Source organism: Maylandia zebra, linkage group LG16, assembly GCF_041146795.1.
Source record: "Maylandia zebra isolate NMK-2024a linkage group LG16, Mzebra_GT3a, whole genome shotgun sequence".
In the NCBI taxonomy this organism is placed as follows: Eukaryota; Metazoa; Chordata; class Actinopteri; order Cichliformes; family Cichlidae; genus Maylandia; species Maylandia zebra.
The window spans coordinates 19,734,674-19,758,353 of NC_135182.1; the positions used below are offsets into that span (position 1 = coordinate 19,734,674).

Here is a 23,680-nt window from a genome sequence, read left to right on the forward strand (position 1 = left end):
AGGAAAAAGGCGGTGTGCCATTCCTGGCTTTCCACTCAAGCGGAGCAGGGCTGATAAAGCAGTGATTGCCTTGTTTTAATGGTCTTAGTGACTCAAATGTTGATTATTTTTCTTCTAAAATCCCAGTTTATTGCTTATGTATACTATGCAGTTATTATATGCTGGTGTTTGCATGGAAATAAAGATTTGATTGACTTAAACTCACCTTAATTTATACGCAGGGGATTTAACTAAAATATATTGGATAATATGATGTTTGACCATGGCTGTTTGGGGCATAATCTATAATTGTTCGTCGATTTTTGTTATATTCTCCGAGTTTGTATAGATCGCATAGATGGATTTGGCCGTTTTGTAGCCATGACTTGTGACAGTTCCTTGCACCAGTTGTTTGTGGCCTTACTGGGCAACTGTGTAGTACAGTAATAAAGCTAAATCCAGTGCCACTGTTTAACTGTGCAGGTGCACGGGCATGCGTTGCTCTCCTTCATCCTCTGTTTCCCTTGATTGTCAGTAGCGCTCATTGAACCAGGCTCAAGAGGATTTCCACTGATTCCAAACAAAGAGCCAAATGGGATTAGCTGATCCTTAAGGGTTCCCAAACTCCTCCATTATCCCTGCCCTGTCTCCCTCCTGCATGTTGCCAAACCGCAAAAGGCTGGCTTTTTCTGAACAGCAGATATGAAAGATTGCCACCTTATTTTTATTTCCTCCCGTTTACATTATTAGTGTTCACAGCTACACGTGTAACTGCAGACCTTTGATTACACTTTCACTTAAACCCTGTATCACGCTCTTCTGCATGTGACCATGGTTACGCTCTCCTCCGAGGGTGCAATGTGTCAATTTCCTGGTATTCTTCGTATTTCTCTCACCTGAGACCTTTTACAACAAGACCAAAAAAACATTAGCAATCACTAACAGCTTCTAAGGGGAGTGTCGACACTCGGGACTCGGCCCATCATGATCTTCTGATCAGTAATCCTGTAGGTGATGCTGTCGTACGTCTGGCTCCATGGCCCACAGCATTATGTTGAAGACCACAGTATAGTGGAAGTTGTACATATAATAAACAAACTAGTTTCTGTTGTAGGTTTTTCGTTAAAGCATCACGGCAGTGTTTGGTAAGTCCACTGTTGAAAGTATTTAATCCACCCTGTCTAAATGGCTTTCACTGAAGGACTTTTGAAAAAAATCTTAGAACAGACCATCTGTTGGAGTTTTCCGCCCTAATGCTGTGTGAGGATATAATTAATTAAATGCTCCAAACAGAAAGAAAACCACCTGGATTAATGATTAATTGCTGTTTGGTCCTTTAAAAAAATTATATAGCTTGTGTAATGCTTAAACTACATGTTAATGAGTAGCGAGGACTGTGTTATCATGAAACTGGCTTTAAAAAAGCTTGTGTTAAGCTGTCTCTTGATCAGAACAAATGCTGGAAATAACAGTCTGGTTATATGTTACAGTGAAAGCCATCAGGATGGCCAAATGGCACATATCAAATGGTTGAAAATTCCCTTAATGGGAACCTGAGGTCATCCAGACTACATGTTATTCCTCCCATAGTTCATATTTTCTATCTGGATCTGCGGTGCAGTCTCAGTGTATAAATGAGCGAGTTTGAAATACTCTGTGTACTGTGAAAGAACAGCATCATTGTCCTGAGGCACAGGGTGATCCGAGCAATACCTCTGACTGGTGCTAAATTCGTGAAGTTTATCCTCAGGTACATTTTCAGAATCCAGACTAAATGACCCATTTAATGATCCGGAAACATTTAAAACAATTCTGAGTCAGTGGTTGTGACAAAGTGTGTCTGTTTCTTCCCGTCATGGCCCGTCATGTCAGGCCAGCATGGGCTTGTTTCAGGAGCAGACAGCTTTCAGCTTTCCTCATGCGTGTCAGAGCCTGACCGTAATGACAGCACTCTGTCTAACATCTCATTCACACCTGGGTGCTGGCCACTTACCTCCCGAGAGGCGTTTAAACTCTAAGTTCACTACGATGCGACATGACCCCATCGGCATTGTTTGGCTCAGTTTGACACGTAGTTCCTCTCGCGTTCCTACCTTAAACTGAAATAACCTGAACGGAAATCAGTCTTGCTCACAGTATCGCAGTATAAGCTGCCAACAGTTCTCATGCTTGTAATTTGGATGAGTTTTAGAGCTGTGTAAACACTGTGACAGCAGGGTTCTTCTAACGCTCGCTTCCTCTTAAGGCAGCACATGGGTCACCTCTTCTTCCTGTGCTGGGAAAGATGATTTTCACTCTGAGGCCCTGGAAATGACGCTTGTGCATCAAACAATGGCTGGTTTATCGTCCCAGTGATCATTACGAGTGCAGGCCATTGCCACTGAAACACTGTATCACACGGCAGCAGTATAATCCTTTTGTGCTTCTTCAATAAAGGAAAATTGTGTCATAATGCACAAGTAACTCATAATTACACAATATTTCCCATCATTCATTAATAATGTGTCTTGAAGGGCTTAAAGTAAATTCAGTTAATCCTATGGGTTTCCATGTTGTATCATCACTTGCCTGTAGGTGGCAGTGACTTCTTTCATACTCTGTTTTGTATCTTTTACCTCTGGACAGAGCTTTTCAGTATCCCCTTACAGCATTCCCACACATCTGTGTGATCACAGTTTAATTGGCTTCTTTCTGCCTCCATCTGACGCAGACATGAAGTCAATCTGAAAACAATTTTTTTATCACAAATGCAGCTTTTTTTGTTGCTTTCTTGGACGTGCTTCAGTCGTTCATCATTCGTGTTTGCGTGTTACAAAAACACAAAAAAAAAAAAACCTGAAGGCAGCATAAATTATGTTTGCCAAGGGTAATTTTAAATATGCAATGTGATCGATTGTGTAAGTCCTTGATACTATAAGTAGCAAGTATTTTGTAATAGGATTGTTCCATGTTGTGTTTTCTGAAGCCAGAACACCGTTGGAAGGACTAAGAGGATGACTGCAGGCCCTGCAGGGCTTTGGCTCTGCTTCAGACCATCTCTGCTGGTGTTGCAGCAAAGGCTGTGAAAGGCACTCACTGGTTGAAGCATACATTAATGATTAACTAAACCAACTGCAGCAAGCCACACTGCAGATCCAGCAGAGCTTCATGGCACTCACGAGTGTAGATGAATGGCGTGTGTGGTTGCAGTGTATACTTATTCTGCGCCTGGTGGCTTGACTACAAAGTAAAGGAAGCGGTACCCCTCAGGAAAATGGGTCATTTTCTTCTCCTGGGATAAATAAATGATTCCCAAAATAACAAGAGGAAGGGGATGTGGCCTCCTGTATTTATTTTGCACCATTTTACGGGGGTGAGGATAACCTGGGTGTCAGCTACAGGTCAAAAGGAGACTTTGAGACCAAGTAGTAGTTACATTTAAAAAAACTAGAAGAAATACTTGCAATACTCTCCCCAGACAATGATTGAAGTCTCTCCCGTTGTCTAAAGCATTTTGTAGGTTGTAGTGTAAACTTAGCATCTAAAAAAGTGAAGTAGTGAGATTCCAGGCTTATCTCTGTAGCCCACCCACATGTGTAACTGTAGGGCAGTACCCATGACTCGCATTGTAAACAAAAACCCTTGAGAAGCTGATTCTAATGTTTACATAGGATGCTTAATATTTCTTAATAGCACTCCTGGCTTCATCCTCCTTCAGTAAAATTGAACTCCTTCCATTTGTGTTGTGAAACTTTGGAGGAAGGCATTACTTTGTCAGAATTTCCACAACACTCAAGCTTTCGGGGGTTTATTGAGTGATGAAGTTTGAACGACAGCGGTGGAGCTAAAGGTGGCTTTGTTCCGACAGGGTTTACACACACACATCAGCAGGAAACAGCCACTTCCCTTTCAGAGTCCCCGAGCAGTTCCAGCTGGGAGGCACTGTGTTTTATCTGCCCTGTCGTGCTGGATTTGTGGGTGATGTCACTGTGGTCCGCTGCGTACTGACTTCGCTCTGGACAAACAAGCATACTGAAACACACATACTCCTCCCTGCAGAGCCCCACAGCACACCCTGGGTATGGAAAAATGGCCAGCTGTGGACTTGACCTTCCAAGTCGAGAGGCTCCTCAGATGAGATGCCAGCTCCACCCGCACTCCCCTCTACTCCTCAGAGCCACGCGGAGACGTTTTTTGTCTTTGTTGTGCGTGAGATAGTCCACTCCTGAGTGTGAAAGGGGAACCTCAAGTTTTTACGCTTTGCTGTCCACATGTGCTGGCTTTGATGTGTTTTTTGTTAAAATTTGACTGCACCCAAACCTAGCTGTTAACAGCTTGAAATGGCTGTATTGGTACAAATGATGTTATTTTGGGGCGGGTTACTGCAGGCCAGTGATGGTCCACATGCAGCAGATGTTGGAAGTGTTTGGTGAGTCCAGCTGGAGGAAAGCAACAGTTGCTTACGAAATCTCAGAGGAAGTGTTGACTGCAACACTAAGAAAGAATAAAAACCATCTGATCTGACATCACAGCAGTCCTACACACACACACACGCATTACAGCTAAGCGCCTTGAGGCAACTGTTGTTGGTTCACATTTGCAATAAAGAATTTGATTGGATGACAAACATTACTGTCTATTACAGTTTCTGGCTGACGTTTGCATTCACACTCAGATCCTGACAATTGTAGCCAGCTCACAGTGACTGTTGGGAGAAGGGTAACTGAAGTGACCCGTTGTTCTCATTTCCATCTCTATATTTTTATTCTTGCACTCTACTAGAGTAGCTTTGCAGGATTCACAGTTCAGAATAATCCCTGTTTATCCCATACTGGGCCTTTGTTCAGCTCCCCCGGTTAATCTATGTGAAAGGAGCCATTTTTACAGTTTTAAACCGACTTTCTTCTGTTTTGAAAACAGAAGATTTAACTGGCAGGTGGGAGGCTGTGGTTCTCACCGCCATAGCTGTTCACCTGATATGACACGAGTAGCAAAAATGTGTCTAAAATTGAGCATTTACAGCACCCTGAAGCTTTTATTTGAAACTTTGTCCGTGTTTATGAGCGTCCACCAGGCATTAAACGTCTTACAAATCACTGTTATGCTTCATATAAAACATGCAGTAACACTTAAAAATAGAATTTGTCCAAGTTCATAACACCATGCCAGGAAGTACAGTCCACTGCAGGGAACTTAAGCAGTGTTGTAACAACAGCAGCAGTAATCAATGACGCTCCACGCAGCGAGCAGTGCTTCAGCCCAGCCCTTATCTGCTGCTGCAGATTTGAGCAGAGCTTCCACATAACACAGACTTGAATATCCATGTACAGACACCCTCTGTGCTCCAGCAGCGTACTCTAACCACCCCCACCCACCCCAACCTCAGTCCACCCACTAGTCTCACTGTCTTGCCTGGAGCTCTGACTCATGATTTAGTATGGATGACACAGTCCAACTGTCTACTGCTGGAGGCTACAGGACCACTTCATTTGTGAGCTATAGAGAAGCACAGTACAGATGTCCTCTATGGTATAGGATTGATTATATTAAGACAGTGTGTGTCACAGTGGGTTGGAGTTGTGAACCTCTTTCTTAAAATAAATGATATTGGTTTTTTTACCTAGCAGCTTTTTTTGTGAAGACTGGCAGTACAGAGAAATATTACTACATCTAATGACCCACCGATCCCCTGTTTGACCTTAATAATGTATCGCCCTTACACCGCACTACAATTCTCTTGCACAACGCAGCCCAAAAACATCTTTCTCGAGCAATTTGGGGGCATGTAATCAAACTTTTTTGACTGAAAATCCACAGTCCAAAAAATCCACAGCTTAAAAATGAAGCGCAACAATAAACGAAAACATCACATAACTATATTTAAACCAAAGATTTGCTTGTTTTAATGGGAAAAAGAGCCTTTGAGCTGTTATTTATTATCAGCAAACACACGGTGTGATTGATAACTCATGAATGGGCGTCCTGTTAACTCAAACAACCTCATGGACATAAGTGTTTCATTTATATACTGTTACATATATACTTTGCTCAACAGGAAACTAGTTTGATTCAGGTATTTGGTATTTGGTATTTATTTATTTATTGTCATTGTCAAGAACAATGAAATTGCGTTTGGGGCTTCCATACAACCCAAAAAAAAGAAGAAAATAATAAATACCCCTTAAAACCCAAGTGTACATATTTAACCCAGTGTGACTCCAATGCAATAAGACAATCCTTAGCAATAATGTTCGTAGAAATTCAGACAAAGACCTGAGAAACATGACAAAATACAACAATGCAACCCATTCAATATTATTGTACTGTGAGATATGATATCAGATATGATAGTTATCTATTTAAGAAAGAGGGGGGGGGGGCAGGAGGGGGAAGAGAATAAAGATATGATGCACCAATGCAGACCAGTTCATTGCTATTAAGAAGTTGGATATGGTTATTGTCCGTGAGAGGGGGGCAGAGAGTTCAGGAGCCTCACAGCCTGTGGATACAGGCTGTTGGCCAGTCTGGATGTTCTGGCCTGTATAGACCTGTACCTTCTCCCTGAGGGCAGCAGATGGAAAAGGTGGCGCGCAGGGTGATGTTGGTCCCGCAGGATACTGTGCACCCTCCTCAGACAGCGAGTGGGGAAGATATTACTGATCTCTGGCAGACTTGTTCCAATAATTCTGCCAGCTTCTTTCACCACCCGCTGGAGTGCTTGCTGATCGGCCTTGGTGCAGCTGGGGAACCACACTAGAAATCCATACGTCAGAACGCTGCTGATGGCACAGTTGTAGAAGTTCAACATCAGAGATCTGGGAATGTGTGCGCTCCGCAGTCTCCTCAGGTAGTAGAGGCGCTGTTGGGCCTTCCGTACAACTGAGGTGATATGGTTGCCCCAGGACAGGTCCTCGGTCACAGGTACCCCCAAGAATTTAAAACTGCTCACCCTCTCCACCGCCTCACTGCCAATGAAGAGAGGCAGATGGTTGTTATGACCCCTCTTCCGGAAATCTACAATGATCTCCTTGGTCTTTTTGGTTTTTAAGACCAAGTTATTGTCGTGGCACCATGACTCTAGTTGTTGCACCTCTGTCCTATAGTTTGTCTCATCATTGTTGGATATAAGTCCGAGCACTGTGGTGTCATCTGCAAACTTAACAATGAGATTGGACGCGCAGGAGGAAATACAGTCATGGGTGAAGAGAGTGTATAGCAGAGGGCTCAGAACACACCCCTGAGGGGCACCGGTGTTGACCACAAGGGTGGAAGAGGTGTTCTTACCCACTCTGACACTCTGTCTACGGTTAGTGAGGAAGTCCACAATCCAGTTGCACAGAGAGGAGTTAAGTCCCAGTTGGTGGAGTTTGGGACGGAGTTTGTATGGCCGGATGGTATTAAAAGCCGAGCTGTAGTCTACAAAGAGGAGCCGTGCATAGGTGTTCCTGTGTTCCAAGTGCTTCAGTAATGTGTGCAGCACTGTGGCGATCGCATCCTCGGTTGACCGGTTCTCCCTGTATGCAAACTGGTGCGAGTCCAGGGATGGTGGAAAAGCAGCTCTGATGTGTTTAATGACCAGTCTCTCCAGGCATTTGGCGGGAATGGGGGTGAGTGCCACAGGTGTTCATTCCTTAAAATGTGCCGCGTGATGCACTAGATTCATTCTTTTTCATCATTTTAAGAAATCCTGCATGCTGTAGTACCTTCGCGCCAAAATTTTTAGCGCCTCAACACAATGTCGTTGCAGACGTGCTCCTACGTGCACGGGGACAAAATATTTACAATGACCAGCTGTCACACTTAAACCAATGACCGCTTCTTGCTTGAGCGACATCTTACTGTTGGTGCTCAGTAATAACAGTTCAGTGATGACTGACAGATGGTAGTAAACATCCTTGAGTCGCAACAAAAGTCGCCAAAAATAAACAGACACAGCCTCAAAGAGGAGATTTATGACTTTGCAGTTTTAGTAGTTTTACAGCAGATTGCTTCTTGTTATTCCATAAACTAAGCCTAAAATCCCTTCGCTGCAGTGACGGGGGGATGGAGACAGGATCAGACATGTGAGAAAAGGGATAAACCAAAAGAGGAAACGTATTTCCCAACAGATCAATGGGCATAATCATACTCTCGTCCCCTCCCTCCCCTCAGTTTATTTTCTCCCTCGTCTTCCCTCTCTTTTTCCTTCTCTTGCTGAATCCCCTCATCTGGGGGCTCAGCTGTTTTCCCCTGCAGCTCGTCTCATCCTGCACTCAAATGTAGTTCAGTGTGTCAAGCACCACTGAAATATTAACACAGCAGCAAGCAGAAATGCGTGCGAGCATTCGTGGCTTAGTGCACCATCGTGATGTAAGGGAATGCATCCCTCTCTCCAGACGTGTACGTGTGCGATCATTTGGGTTAAAGTGAACTAAAGAACAGATGAAAGTTCATTGCTTAACAGTTTTAATAAAAAAAAATCAATGCCACCATGTTTTACTGTTGAGAGAAGCATTAAGCATAATCATACTAAGCGTAGCTGGTGCCAGGGGGACTCGCAGTGTTTGTGTAGCTTTAGGATGTGCACGCCACTTTGACAGTTGACTTTAAGGTCTTAAGGGGTCTTTGAGTGCGACTTAGAGCAGCAGGAAGTGAACAGACAGGATAAATAAACCAAGACAAATACTGCGGTGCTTCCTCGTCTCCTCCCCTCCCAATTCCTTATAATCAGGATGTAAAACACGAGCAAACACAGGAGGCAGATGGGATAATTGTGTAGGCTTTTAATGAGATTTTGTCCCACATGTATAAAATGGCCCAAAGGTAGCACAAGGACTACATAAAACTAAAGATTTGCAAATGTAGAAGCAACAATATTTTGAAAGTGACCTAGAAAAAAATATTTCCTTTCCTGCTTTCATCTTCAGTCTTCCCGATCGCAGTCCAGAGACATTTTAATCAAAGGCCGTTCTAGCAGATGAATCATTCCCTGACATTTTGAAAAAGCCTGTGTATGATCAAATTGTGGGGTTCCATTCCCAGTATTTCTGTGTGTTTGGCAGAGCGGGCAGCTTGTGATCAAGTGCAGCTAATCTTTGGTCAGGAAAGTGCTCCCTATTTGATGTCTTGGCCTAAAAGGCTTAAATCCTCCCATGTCCTCGGTCTGTTTTGGAAATGGAGATTTTTAGGAAGCCTTGAGTCAGGCCACTGGACATTTCAGTGCTTTTTTCCTTTTGTTTATTTAGTGTGTTTGTGTGCGTTAGGCAGGATTTCTTATCATATTTTCAGTTTATTTTGTGGTTTTACTGCAATATCTCTCGCAGACTGTTGTGCATATTATATAGCATCCATTTATGTGATTCATGCGCTTGTTTGGTCTGGGGTTTTTTTTAGCTGAACTAAATAAGCATTGAGCCATATTGCTGCTTGCCTAACCATGGAATCAGACTCTCCCTCTGGATATGAAGGACTGCCTTTAGTGTAACCCACTTATTTTTGCTATTACTTGTCTGAATCCCTAAAGGAGTCCCATTTTTGTGGAGTGGAAAATGAAATGGGTTAATTCGTTTTTGGTATGCAAATGTGGGATTGAAAAGAGGAGGCAAAAAAGGATTGGGAAGAATTTGGAAATCCAGAGTGGCTCGGAGGAGATCAAGCAAGTGACTGAATAAGTGAGACAGATGCACGCACGAGCCTGTGTTGCACCGAAGCTCAGCATTGGTTGAAGCTGCAGCAGAGCTCACACAGCATCCTTCATCCCCCCCATCCCTCGTTCTTTGCTCTGCCTCCCTCACTCACTCACTCACTGTATCTCGCCTGCTGACTGAGGTATTTCTACAAGCACAGACTGGGACAGCCTTGACTCTTCTGCGCGAGGTTTGTGTGTAAAGTCTCCAGCTATTCCTCTCCCTGGATCCTTTTCCCATGGACTCTGATGCTCTCTGTGTGGGTGAGAAGTTGCGGATGTGGATGTCAGAGTAATATCATGGACCAGAGGGGAGCAGGAGACAGTGAAGGAAACTGGGTCACTGGCAGGCTCTCCTGACTGATGCCTGTTTGGACCTGGAGGGATGGGGTGCACCACCAGCGCGGTTGTGTTTGATGGGCTGCGTACTGTCCTGGAGAGGAACTGTAGTGGCTACATCTGCAAGGAAGCAGCAGAGCCCACTGGACCGTCTGAGGCTGAGCGAGCACTGAGTCGGAGAGAGTCGCGTGTATTGCCAACACCACGAATACTTAAGGTGTGTGTGTGTCTGTGTGTCTGTGCACTCTCTCTAACCCAATATAGTAGCTTTTTATTTTTCTACCAACAAAAGCAACACAACTGTTTGTGTATTGAGCAAAAATCCATATGGAAAAAAAAAGCTTACATTATTTATTCATTTTTTTAAATCACTATAATGTTAAATGCCTCAAGGACACAGTAACAAACCTAATATTTATTGATTTATCTAACCATCCAACCCATACCTTTTTTGTTTAGTACTGTGGTATTAAACAGGCCAAAAAAAAATCAACAAGCAGCACATTTTATTACAGTCTTATTTTGAAAAGCAGGATGTTTGATGCCCTTTTTTTGTTTTTCAATGAACTGGATCATGGTTTTAGCCAAAATACATTATAAACTAAGATCTCAGCATTAATCCAATCAGAGCGATGGCTAACGTCGCTGAATTTAGTTTTGAAACTCCTTTTAAAGTGGCGCTTCTGTCTACTAAAGCTCTGCTATCATAAAAGTAGTGGTAAGATATGTTTGTAGCGCCTCAGAAGTAATATAACAGGGAGAAAATCAGTATATTCTGACAATATCTAATCAATAACACTTCAGCACTATTTGAATATTTGTAAATCTTGTCAGAGGATGTCCTTTGCTGATTGGCTCTGCTAACATACTGAAGGAATACCTGATATATGACTAATTAAATTATTCAGATGGTAGACTCATTGAAACAAAGCTAAGTTTAACCTTATGGTATTTACACAACCGTTATTTATATTCAGCAGCTACACAAGTACAAAGCACTGTCTTTTGTGTCACATGACTCTGCACCTATGAAAGTTACCAGTAAAAGTAGGGCAGTAGGAGGGCCGACTGTTGCCTCTTGCTAAGCACTTCACGGGTTAAAGCCTCTGTGAGCAGGGATGGGGGGTGAGGAGGGTAAGGAGGGACAGTGAGCCCTGTGTCTGCTGGAAATCAATCACCGCTCTTCATCTGTGAACCAGCGGGCTTGGCAGGGTTTCTGCTGCTCCGTACCAGCTTGTCTTCTTCTTCTTCTCGTTTGCGTTTACTCACTGCTGTGTGTGTGATGTGTTGTTGGTTCATCGTATCCACAGCAGAGAGCTGAGTGACAGTGGCAGGGAATTGGGTCAAGGGCACGCTTGCTTCTCTTGGCTCCGGAATGGTCTTATCACCCAAACAGGGGCTGTTAATCCTCTGTCAGCATCCACGGGCTTATAATCGATAGTTAAAATGTGCGAGGGATATAATTCAGTCCAGAGTGGAACTGAAACTGACAAAAACTACCTAGCAGAAGCAAAATTCTTAAAACCACACCAACCAGTTCAGTAATGTTAAATATATCACTACTAAAGCTACGCTTACTGCTATTATTAGCAAACAGCTAAATCATCATTCCCCCAACTTGATGAATGACATTCTAAGAAGCTGAAAAACACAATGACCAGGTGACAGGTATTGACAGCTATCATACCTGTTTTGTTTTGACAATTGAAGCGAAAGGAAAAGTTTAAAGGTTTGCAATTCTTTTGAACTCTTTAGAACAGTTTGAATTTCTCTTAAGTTTTTATTTCCTTTTGATTTCATCGCTTTATTTGCTGTAGAGAAAACACAAACCAGGCAAGCTTTTTGTTTGGATTACTTTAAAAAGTGTACCGTAGCAGTCGTAACCTTTTACTCCCTTCTTAGTTTTCATATGAGCCTTGGCCTTATTATTATCTTCTTACAAAAATGTCTAAAACTGGGCAGGATGTGTGCTGCTTTGGGAACTGTTTGCACCTTTTTAATCCATTAAGCCCGGTTATAAAAAGACACAAGCCATTATGTTTGCCCTTTTAATTCCTTCTGATTGCAGCAGGTTATCACTTCTGGGCATTTTAAACATAGATGTTAAGCCAAGCGTGCATTCAGCTAGTTGCAGACAATCCTAGACGAAGCTGACTATGGGAAGCTGTCCGTGAGCCGCTTAATGTCTGGAGACATTGCCCGTTTACCGCTTTGTTGATTCACTCGCTGATTACAACAGCTCAGCCTTTTCCTTCCTCGTGAAAGCTCTCGTATCGTTCTCCTTCAAAGAAAAGTCGCAGATATGAGATCATGTGTGGGCTCCTGCGCAATGGTAATTTTTTTTGTCTTGTTGTTTTTGAGAAAGCCTTGCTGTCACGTGGTTGACTCACTCAGTAACAGAAGCACTTGAAGTGATGGAAAAAGAAAAACTGGTGAAAGATGATAGTACCTTTTGTCCACATCTGTTTTGGGACTCCCACTCCCAACATAAGATCTGTGATGGTCTGTTTCCAATGACCTTTGCCAAATGGGTACATGTTTATACATTCCTTGTGTTAAGGAGTTAAAATACCAAACAGAGCCTGCATGACATCATCCAGAAGTTGTTCAGATTAAGTCAGTTAAATAGATTCAATCCCATGACTTCTCTTTGATATTTACCCACACATTATGTTCACCCATCACACCCCTCCTGACCACACTGGGCAAACACTACGATCAGTCTCTTTGTAGTTTTGGTGTTTGATGCATGTACAGGAAAACAACAACACCACATCTGCTTTTCTTAGTGATTGCTTCCTACTTTCGAGACATGTCAGCCTTACTTGCATCATTCCTCGCACCACCAGTGCATGTGTTCAGTGTTTATGTTGCTCACTTGGTGACTGATACATGGGATACATTGTCTGCAGCACTCAGGCTCATGTGCTTTAAAGGCATTCTGGCAACAGTAGTTTGATTTTCCCAGAGATGTAAAAGCAGCTTTATTCGTATTCAATACTGTTAGTTACATTTAAGGCTCGTTCATCAATAAAGCAATTTTGCTCTCTGTCTCTAATAGCTGCATTATTCCCGAGTGCATTCCTGTAATGTAAAGTGAGACTTTTTTATTTTCTAGCTCTGCTGCAGACTCTTTGCCTCATGATTGCATCCTGTTATTTTCAATACCATTGTTTCCCACATCCTACTGCTGTGATGTTATTAACAGAGACTGCATACACAGTACAGCATCTTTATTACCTCTGGTTTAGTCAACAGTACAGGACCGTGTGGAGAAGTGACCGAAAACAGAGCAGAGAGGGGTGGGTGCTTGAGCTGCCGCTGTAGTGGAGCGCTGTGTTTTTGCTACATTACATTCCAGGTTACGCCCTGTTTTGCTTTAGCTCAGACGCTGCTTGCATCAAACCTTTGTTACGCAACCGAGAAGTCCAGTCATAGTCACGTCCAGGGTGGGGATCACAGCTTGATATATGTGGGTAATTGCTTAATATTTTAACCTATTCTAATATTAGTCATTTCCTCCCTTTTGTTTCTTTTATTACCAGACAAAGAGAAAAATTGAAGCCCAGGATGGACATCTGATGATTGTCCAGATCCTTGAATATACAATTTTACAACTTCCATTGTGAATCGTATCATGCAAAAACATTGTAATAAAATATAATTTATTCGATGTGTAATGATACATAAGTGGATTACATCATTTAGGTCAAGATTAAGTGCCATATTGGACTTCAAATTCATTTTGTCTGTCTTGCCTCCCAGTTCTGTCATGAAATGGTTTGATAATGACGCAAAGCGAAACCAAACGAAATTTCTAAGCGTTTCCAGAAAACAAGAGAAAACCCTCCATAGAGAATAAGAGGACATTTTCCCTGACTGTTTCCAACACGGCTCACAGCTCCGATTTGTTTACATTTTTTTTTTTTAGTTAGATTTTTTTTATTCCTGAGCATTCATTTCAGGTCCACAGGTACAGCAACAAAGTGTGAGTCGTCAACAAACAGTCTTCTTTTTGTACATTTATGCCGTCAGTTTATTCGCACTCACAGGAGGGCGTATGAAATTGTATTTGATCAGAATACACTTCCCAAAATATCCTTTGAGTGTTCTTCTGGCAACTTCAGTGTTTGTTCTGCTACTAAAAAGGCCTCAGCGGGCCTTCCTGCTTAGACCCAGTGCCAGCTTGCCCCAAAGAAATATGTTTGTAATCGTTTCCACGGAATTTGATTTAAGCACCAAGCCAAAAAATGTGAGTGCTGTGCCACGCCAGCATGTCCTCAATAAGTTAGATTGCTGAGATATCTAGGAGGATTCAAAAAGTCGAGCATCTACTGCATTACTCTTCTTTTCTTTATCCGTGTGTTTTTAGTGGAGCGGGACGTATAGTCATACAAATGTGTGCTAATATTTGAGTTTACTCGATTTACTCATGTACTAAACTGTAAATGAGTAAAGCTGTAGATGGACACAGTATAAATTGAAGAATGTGATACAGTAAAGACTTTTACTGGCTCCAGGACTGCAGTTGGAAGACTGAGAGGGGTCAATTATACTGCAGAGCAGAGCTTGCATCGATACCAAAATCAATACCAATATTTGGTAATTAAAAAAGTCCAATATATTCTCCAATACTTTTCGTTTTCTTTCAAACACATGAAACATAAATGCATTTCAATATCATTTGTTTGCGGCGTTCCGTGCACCTGTTGCTGAGCAACAGGACATCAACACTCATTCAACATGTTTGACTGGTGTTTCTCCCACCTCTTCTTTACCTTTTTTTTAAAATTAACTATTAGCTATTAGAAATCTAGATAATATTGGCTGACTATATCAGTGAGGGTCAATATATTGGTCAGGATCAACTCTAGAGAGCATCTCAACTGATTCTCTGCTTTTGGTAAAGACTCAGTTAAACATGCAGCTCAATGGGGAAGTTCCTAATGCAAGTTTTCTGGAAAGTACCTTCCACCTATATGCACAATATTTACTTTGTATAGGAATCGGGATATATGTTAAAGTGAAGCTCATATCAGGTCCTGCATAAAGAGCTTCTCTGTCAACTCTCATTATTCTGGCCAAACATTCAATCAATATGCAGCACAAAGACACCAGTCATCTGGTGTCTTTTTTCTTTCTTTCAGTATTACCAGAGAGCTACCCTCGGGTTGTTTAGGTAATGGTTAGTTAGGGCTAAGGTCAAAGTAAAGGGAAACTTTTACCCAGCAGTTATATACTTATACTGCACCATACTATTCTCGGACACGTGACAAGCAAGAATTGCCCAAGTGTAGTTAGAAAGCCCTGAAGGAAATCCCCATAACATCTCCATGCCTTTTGTCTTCCTAAAGTTCAGAACTTTAAGATATTCACTGTAAATAAATAAGGCCTTTTTTAGGCAATAGAAAAATGGCATTTCAGCAGTGTTTAGGCTTATACCACTATTTTTGCTTAAAATATTTAATTGATTGATTTTTATTTATTCGTTCTTAATAAATTCTCTCAGTTTGTGTTAATATGAAAAAAATATTAACACCTCTTCACCCATTTTCACCAGCCATCATTTCAGCTACCTGTGGAAAGCTGATTGCACTATGCCTTAAATGGGCAGGGTGCAATCAGCTTTAATTTCATAAGGATAAGTTATAGCAATAAACTTGCCTGTTTAATATCCTGTTATTGATTTAGATCGAATTACCTACACAAGTGTGTCCCATGTAACCCTTTGAAGGAAGCAGCTGCTCTCTCTCTTTCTCTTTAAACTGAGGCGCAGGCGTGAAACCATAACATCCACTCCTGCGGTGGCCCACCAGAGGAATCTGTAGGTGGAGCCCACTCCTGGGTGGGTTGAGAGGGGCTGCGTCATGCTGGAATCCCCCTTAAGCAGTTGCATCAACAAGCAGGGAGACAGAAGCTGGACCTAATCTGTCATCTGTGATTACAGCTACTGTCTCGGCTGTAGTCATGTACTGGAAGCAGGAGGGCAAAAAAAAAAAAAAAAAAAAGAACATTTAAGTGACTAATAACTCTGTCATATTGGCTGATACAGCTGATTCATGTCCTGCTCAGTCTTACGTCTTCAAAAAGGTGGCAAAGATTTGTAAATGTTGCTTCTGGAGTCCTGCTACAATCTTTAGGGTTTGGGTTCAGCCTGGAAACTCATCTTTAACCTTTGAAAAGAAAACTTGATCAGGCTTATTATTAATGTGCCACTAAAGTGCCTCATTGTTGTGTCACTCACTCTGGGCTTTTGATGAATTTGAACCCAGCTCTTATTTCAGCTGTCCCACATAAGGCGTGGATTGTGCCTGACCACACTGTAATTCTTGAGGAATGTGTATCTTTTCTTTTCTTAACCCTTTGTTGCTGTGCAGGTGGATAGTGTGGGGTCATATAGCTTCATTGTATGTGTGTGTGGGTGAGAGGGTGTTTAACTCCCCCAGGCTGCACAGCTGAGTGTAGGAGGGGCCATCTCTTCAGCCTGGGTGTGAGTCCACTGCTTTCAGTCAGAGCAGCCGTAGCTTGGAGTGAGCTAGGGACTGAAAAGGGAGATATACAAACTTTTTCCAGTGCAAAGATTTTTCTCTACCTGATATGCTGGCTTGCAACTTCTCTTTGGGATCTGTCTTGGAAATATCTTACCACAAGTGTTGACAATGCAAGGAAGGGCTAGTAAAACTCCAAAAAAGGAGCTGGTCATTGAGAGTCCACAGCAGTACAAGAGGTTGGTTGCAGCTGAGCCTGAGGTAGATCCAGTGCCACAGGTGGTGGTAAGTCATTCAAGTAATTCACATAGAGATGTGAGACTTTTTGGTTTACATTTAAAAAGAAAAAAGAAAATCAGTACTGACGTGTCAAATTTGCTCTGATCCTTGAGAAAGTAAGTCGTGTAAAGGTTAACCTCAGCCATAAAGTGCCAAAAGCAGGTGTCATGTGAGCGTTTGTGCTGGTTCACTCTCTCGCCTCCTTTCATAGAAACAGTGCTGCCAGCTCACATTTCAAATTTGCAGTGTTAGCACCAGCACGGGGGAAGGTTGAACTTTATTAGCACTTTACTACCTGGGCGAATACATCGCAGGTCCCTCGACTTTATTCTCAAAGATTGCTTTGGCTCGTAAAATGTTTTATTTGGCGCAAAAGTCAGCGACCGCGACAGTGATCATTTCCTGCCCTTTAACGAAGGTGTCCAGTGGTCAGGCCCTCTGCAGAGTCAACCAAACAGTCAGTGACTAGACTGAGAGGCACTACGCAGCACCATTGTTTCAGGCTGTGTGAGGGTGCAGTGATGTGGAGGAGTGGGAGATGCAGATAAACAGCTGCCCAATTGCTGTAGAGAGGGAGTGGAAGGGATGGCTTCATGGGCGTCTGCTTTCTGTTCTTACAGGGTTGGCTCGCCTGTTTGCTGACTTGAGTTTACAGCTGTTGAATATACAGTCTGCACGTTTCTGCTTGGGTGTGTAGACAACCAAGAAATATAACTGGAGCTTCAGTATTTTCTGATTGACAGTGAAACGTTACCGTTAGTCTTGAAGGCATTTGTTCAACAGGTGATTTCAAATACCTTCTTAAAGGACTAATTTGACAATAAGTGTAAATTTGGGGCTATGTATCGACTCTGGTCAGCACTGTGGGTTGAGAGAATGACAGAGCTTTTGCGCTCAGTGCTGAGTGCACTGTGTGGTTGACCACTTTGGGTCACTGACAAAGCAATGTGGAGGCACCCAGAGGAGTTTGGAGGGAATCAGCAGCACTTGAGTGGGTTCAGATATCCATTACTGGTGAGAAAAGGGGCACCATCACTAAAACGGGGTCAAATCTTTCAGCACATACTTTATTTAAATGTAGTTACTACCACATCTTTACTAGCTTGGTTTTGACCATACAGCAGAGGCTTCATTAGGTTATTTCTAGTATATATTTGGTTTGTTTTTGGCATCTTTCAGCCTCAGATTGCTCACTTGTTCACTTTTTCTGTACTAGCTTAAACCCTCCATTCCAAAAGTCTCAAACTTATGGCAGAACTTCCCTGACAAACAGTCCTGGTGTGTTGATGACATCACTGTGATAGGAGTGGCACATGGAAATTGAAAAATATTTCTCCACAGCATTGCTTCAATACATTGTGGTCTACAGGTATTTGTTTTCGCACAGCTTGCTTAAGGTACAGCCAGCATTTTATTTGGCTTGAGGTCTGGACTTTGACTGGAACACCTTGATTTTTTTCCTTGTGTTAACACATCGAAATGCTTCAAATCAGCAAACTGCCCAAACGTCTGCTTTTATAGAGGTGCTCTCACTTGCTGACAATGGAGTGCATTTGAGCAGCAGCACCTGGCTGCTACTGACCTTGTTATTTCATGTTGAAGCACTAAGGGTATCTTTAGTTTGTCACAAGGTTTGGCTGTATTTAGCAAAAACCAAAAACAAAGACTAACATGGTGACGTGGTAAAACCTCAGACTTGAAAGAGGTTATACTTCTTTTTTTCTTTTTTACCATGATCACACTGTTAAAACTGGATTTACGTCTCTTGCCTGCTCATCATTTGTTTTCTAAGATTGCTCATCATATATAAACACTGTCAGAATGTGCTTATGTTCCATTTTCACTTAAAAAAAAGGGGAAATTTTAGTTTGTTTTGCTATTAAATAGCTTATTGTATATTGATTTTACTCATGTAAGATCAGATCAGGCCATTTGTTGCCTATAAAGTAGAATGGCCCCTCTGCTCCAGAGTATCCATTGCAGGTGTTTGGTTTAGTCAAACCTGATTCATTGTGTTTTGGGTTTTTTTTTTTCCCCAGGTCATTGCTTAATAATGATAGTATAGGTGTGTTTGCCTGACATTCCTAAGACTTCATCTTCTAGAGGCTCTCAGATTGTTTGTGGAGATATGGAGATTTTAGGCGTCGAATTAAGTAAGACATACACGTATTTATCTTATCTTTCCATAAATTCTTTCCTGGCTTACATCTAGAAATCTCTCCATCCATCAATTTTTTTCTGTTCTAAGGGGAGCACAGTTTATTAAAGTTCAACTGCAGATAATTGTATATTTGTGTTTAAATAAAACGTGGAGAAGAAGTTGTCTGGTATGTCACAACCTGCTTCAGCTGACAGACATGGTGGCACCATCTCTGCTCTCCTATTCCCTCCCTGTCCTTGAAACTGATACAAGGTCCTGCCCCCTCTGTCCTCGCTCTACTCTGTTACTAACAAAGGTTACTACATAGCAGCATAGATTCAGGCAGGTCTACATGCATGACTCCCCCATCTGAGATCATGCTAACATTATCAGTCCCAGATGTGGGAGGAATGAGTGAGCAGTGCTGTCGCTCAGCCCTGAAGTCTGCTGATCTGTCACTGCTTGTTTTTCACTTTGCTCGTTGTTGGATTTATCCTCCCATCCCAACAGATAAAAGCGTTGACAGCTTGCCTTCATTGCTTTATGTCGTAGACAAAAATTACAATGTCCTGTATGTTGTCCAGATGGAGTGTAGTATGATGTGTGCCATCGTAAAGAGTTGAGCTCATTGAGACCCTCCTTATCCGTGAAGCAGATGCACTTTCTCTGGGCAGATGGAGCCCTGATTGACTTGTCACTGTGCATCTAACAGAAAACATGTCCTATTGTGCCCTGTCACACGGCTGGATAAATCCAAGTCTGTTGACTGTGATCTCTTCTCCTGCACATGCTTATTTAAAGTGCATTCCTGTTAGTTATGGTTTACCAGCTTTGTTTTTTATTTTGTTGCTTATTCATCAAGATCCCCCACTATGTAAGTGTAAGCATCATCACATAGGTTAACCACACACCAAACTGCCTTTGTTTGAAAGTCTTTTCTTTGCTCGCACCGAATGCACATCTTTTTTTTTTAAATATTCTGTGCTAAAAATGGGCAGTTTTTATTCAGAAGTTTGCTCCTATATCTGATCTCTACAAACGCAATAATAAATTGATATGTCCTTTGAAACCAATTTATGCCTGTCGTCAAGTTTCATTTAGTTGATGAGAAAGTATTGAAGGTCTGAAAACTGAAAGGAGCTAATGGGTTTTTACTCTCCAATGCTGAGGGGTTGGCATGCCAACAGTAATCTTATTATGCCTGATTGTTTGCATATTGTTACTCGTTTCCTTGATCTCTCTTCTGAATCCATCCAATAACGTCACAGATAGCTTCTTCTGTGCCTTCATGTTACTTGCTTTAGTTTTGTAGTTTAATCCCCAACTGTGTGTTTATGTGTTTTGTAGGTAAAACCAAAGGTGATCGAGCCGCTCGATTATGAAAATGTGCTGGTGCAGAGGAAGACGCAGATCCTTAGCGATGTCCTCAGAGACATGCTGCAGTTCCCCCTTGAGGACTTTGAGGTGAGTGTCTAAACTTTTCATGCACATTTTTCAGCAGACTCGCCATCTATGTTTGCAGAAGTATAGATGGTGAGTCTTGCTGTAGTAAATGTGGCTCTGGGGTTAAATTGCTGGGAAGCAGCTATGAAGCTATGGAAAAATGTTCCACAGCAAATGGTGGTGTGCATCTTTAGTGCTCTGGTTTCCGTTGTTGCTATACACTTCTGGTGCAAAGTCAGGCAGACAGGAGTTAAACTGTCCTCCTGTGTATTGCTGCTAAACACACGAGCTCGTTACATTTACTGGTATCTATACAATATTAATATTTACTCGTCCACTTGCGTGTTTTCTTTTTTGTGTTTGTTTGAAGTGGTTTTTCCTTTGGCCCAGGCGCGGCCATTGTGATGATGGGTGTAGCCACTGACAAAGGCTTTCCTTTTGTTTATATCCTCCTCTGCTGCAGCAAGAGATGGGTCAGGGGCCATCTGTTTAATTGGCTCATTCTGTGTCCCATGTTGTGACAGAGTAAGTGTTATCTCCAGCCACACCGTGCAGGATGTGCGTCCCTCACACTTTCCACGCTGCAGCTGGAAAATCGAAAATGGAGATCTGGCCCAGAGCTGGTACTTCAGGAAATGAGACTTCTTTGAAGGATGTTAGTATATCCTCAGATCTAACCCTACCACTTTGTCTCACATTGCTGTCAAAGCTTTATAGAGTCTGGGCCTTTAATATAACACCATTCCAGTAAGGGAAGTCTTTTTTTGGGTTTGTCTAATGACTTTAACATCTTTTGTCTGAATTCCCACATTGGTTGAAGAATACAGTTATTATTTATTGGAGTTGTAAATGGTATGTGTATTCCTCAGGATGTACGGGTCATTCAGATTGCTCTGATCCAAAGAGTTACAGTCAGAAATCTATTTGTGTCAACATCCTCTCCTGTAACGGGAACTGCAAAGTACAAGTTTCACCTGGAAAATTTTGGAATGTTTTGGCATTACATCAGGAATTGGCTCTAATTTTATGCTAGTGGAGTTGGTCCTTTATTATCAACACTATACCACCGAATTGATGCAGTGAGAATAAAAGACAAACGTGCTGATACATGTTTCTGATACATGCTGGTATCAGAAACATTTCATGTGTTTCTGATACCAGTACACACCTATGCTACAGTATTACTGGGTCTGTTCATGCTGTTGGCAAACTGATATAGTTAATCACACTGAGAAAAGTAAAGAAAAATATGGTAGTTCTTGTTTATATGAGTAAATATAAGAATTATACCATCCATTGTCCAATCCCTTTAAGAGTATAAAAACTGGGGCATTTTTGTGGGTCTTCTTCACTGTAAATGTCATTTTAGTCTGTTGTTAGGTGGTTGCCAGATAACGGGCCACACAATAAACTAACTGGGATTGTTGTGCAGGGACACATCAGTGGTATAAACTCAGTTTTGTTCAATTTCAGTTTTATTTATTTATTTATTTATTTATTTTTTGACTGTTTTATCCTCTACACTTATCCTTCTTTTATGCTTTTATATGCAATTCTTTTGCCTTCGTGTGTTTTAATGCCATTCAACCTGTTAGCACGTTTTGGTACCTTGCCATAACCCTCATCCTTTCCTGTTACTTCATCTTACCCTCTAGCATGTTAAGCACTTTGGTACACCACTGGTTTTTAAATGTGCTATATAAATAAAGTTTGTTGTTGTTGTTGTATCTCAGTCCCAGGTTGTCTTGTGACTGACTGGGAAAAGGGGGCAGAGGGCCGCCCCTCCCTGAGCCTGGTTCGGCCGGAGGTTTCTTCCTGTTAAAAGAGAGTTCTTCCTTCCTACTGTCGCCAAAGTGCTTGCTCATTGGGGGTCATACGATTGTTGGGTGTTTCTATGTATGCATTACTGTTGGGTCTACCTTACGATATAAAGCACCTTGAGGTAACTGTTGCTGTGATTTGGTGCTGTTTAAATTGAATTGAATGTGGATATGAATTAGGTAGTAATGTAATGAAAATTATACAACACTTTTCTAAGTTGTTATTAGTGCATAAATGGTAAAAATGGCCCATTTTAGCTCGAGATACTAGGATTGCAGTTTAATTGGCCGGTACCTTGCTTTTTTGTTTGTTTGTTTGTTTGTTTAGCAGATAAGAGGACATCATCCCTTTTTTTCTTTTTCACTTGTCCCCGTACTTTTCCTTGTAACTGCTTTTGTCCTTTGCTGATACAGAGGCTGCTGATGGCTAGCTCTGAACACTGTAGAGTTTTAGATTTGTCCACTTTTCTTTGTTTGGATTCCTTTTAATATCCACGTTCAGTTGGGTTAAGTGTTGTTAATTCGACAGGGTTTGTTGTCCAGACATTCCAGTGTCCATTCAACCACTGTTTACTTTGGTGAACTTTGTGCTTCAAATCACAGTGAAATCTTTCCAAGCTAGTGACATATTAGTGGAAGAAATGTGTTAGCATTTGGCTGTGAATGTGAGCGTGACTATTCGCCTGCATTGCTGTCCACGTGTTGCATGAAACGGACCGGCTCATGACACTCAGTCTGTAAACGTCTAGTAGATGGTTGCTAGGCAACATGTTAATTCATAATATCCATAATAAATAAAAGCTAATGGGCAGAGATGTAGTAGGTATACTGTGTACCAAGTGTGAGTGCTGAACTCCTGGTCACTTAGGAGTTTCCTGACAGTTGGATGGAGATTTTCTCTGCTCCACCAAATCTTAATCGAATCATGAGTCCTTACATAAGACATGGGCGAAATCACAAAATTTGAGGGCAAAATGTTTGATGCCCAGCTCTTTGCCACCTTCACTGTGAAACATAAGCCTCCCATAGTCAGTTTTTAGTGCATCTATAAATCCCTTCAGCCTTTAATGGCTCTTTCTTCCTTCAGATGTTGGTGCAAAATGCCCCAAATGACTGTGACATTTCAAGTCATTAGCATAATGAGTACGGCTTTTTAACACCAATACATGCTCAGAATTATTTTTATTTTTAATGTATTTTTTGTCAAAGCAAGGATGCATTCTCTGTAAATGATGTGTAATTGCCAACTGCAGGGATCTTAAAGGTTTCTTTACTGAGCTTTGTGGTGAAATACATTTTAACTTGAGTCTTTATGAATAGCATGTTTTGTTTTGATGTATTTCTTTTTTTTAAGCAAGATTGCAAATACAGGATGATTAATGGTATTTTAGTGATGGCTTCATAGTGTTTTGTGTGATGTAATGAATGCCCTGCTTAACATGATTGCTTAAATGAAGAGTGAACTGGAAATACATCAGAATAACAAATTTTTATTTTTAGGTGATGATCCAGTCATGGTTACGTCATCATGCTGTCATAAACTTCTTAC

The 23,680-nt window shown here is 41.7% G+C and overlaps 1 protein-coding gene across 4 annotated transcripts in view; it reads left to right on the plus strand.

Annotated features, from left to right (window-relative positions):
• zmp:0000001200 (dedicator of cytokinesis protein 9) overlaps positions 1–23,680 on the plus strand; it is a 74,418-nt gene that overhangs the window by 13,248 nt on the left and 37,490 nt on the right. For 3 of the 4 annotated variants that reach the window (XM_076874986.1, XM_076874985.1, XM_012920896.4), the window contains exon 2: positions 20,216–20,332. In XM_076874986.1, the coding sequence (XP_076731101.1) occupies positions 20,216–20,332 (117 nt within the window). Of the gene's footprint in view, positions 1–9,694; positions 10,179–20,215; positions 20,333–23,680 lie in introns of those variants that run through there. The other variant, XM_004557792.6, reaches the window with a different exon arrangement.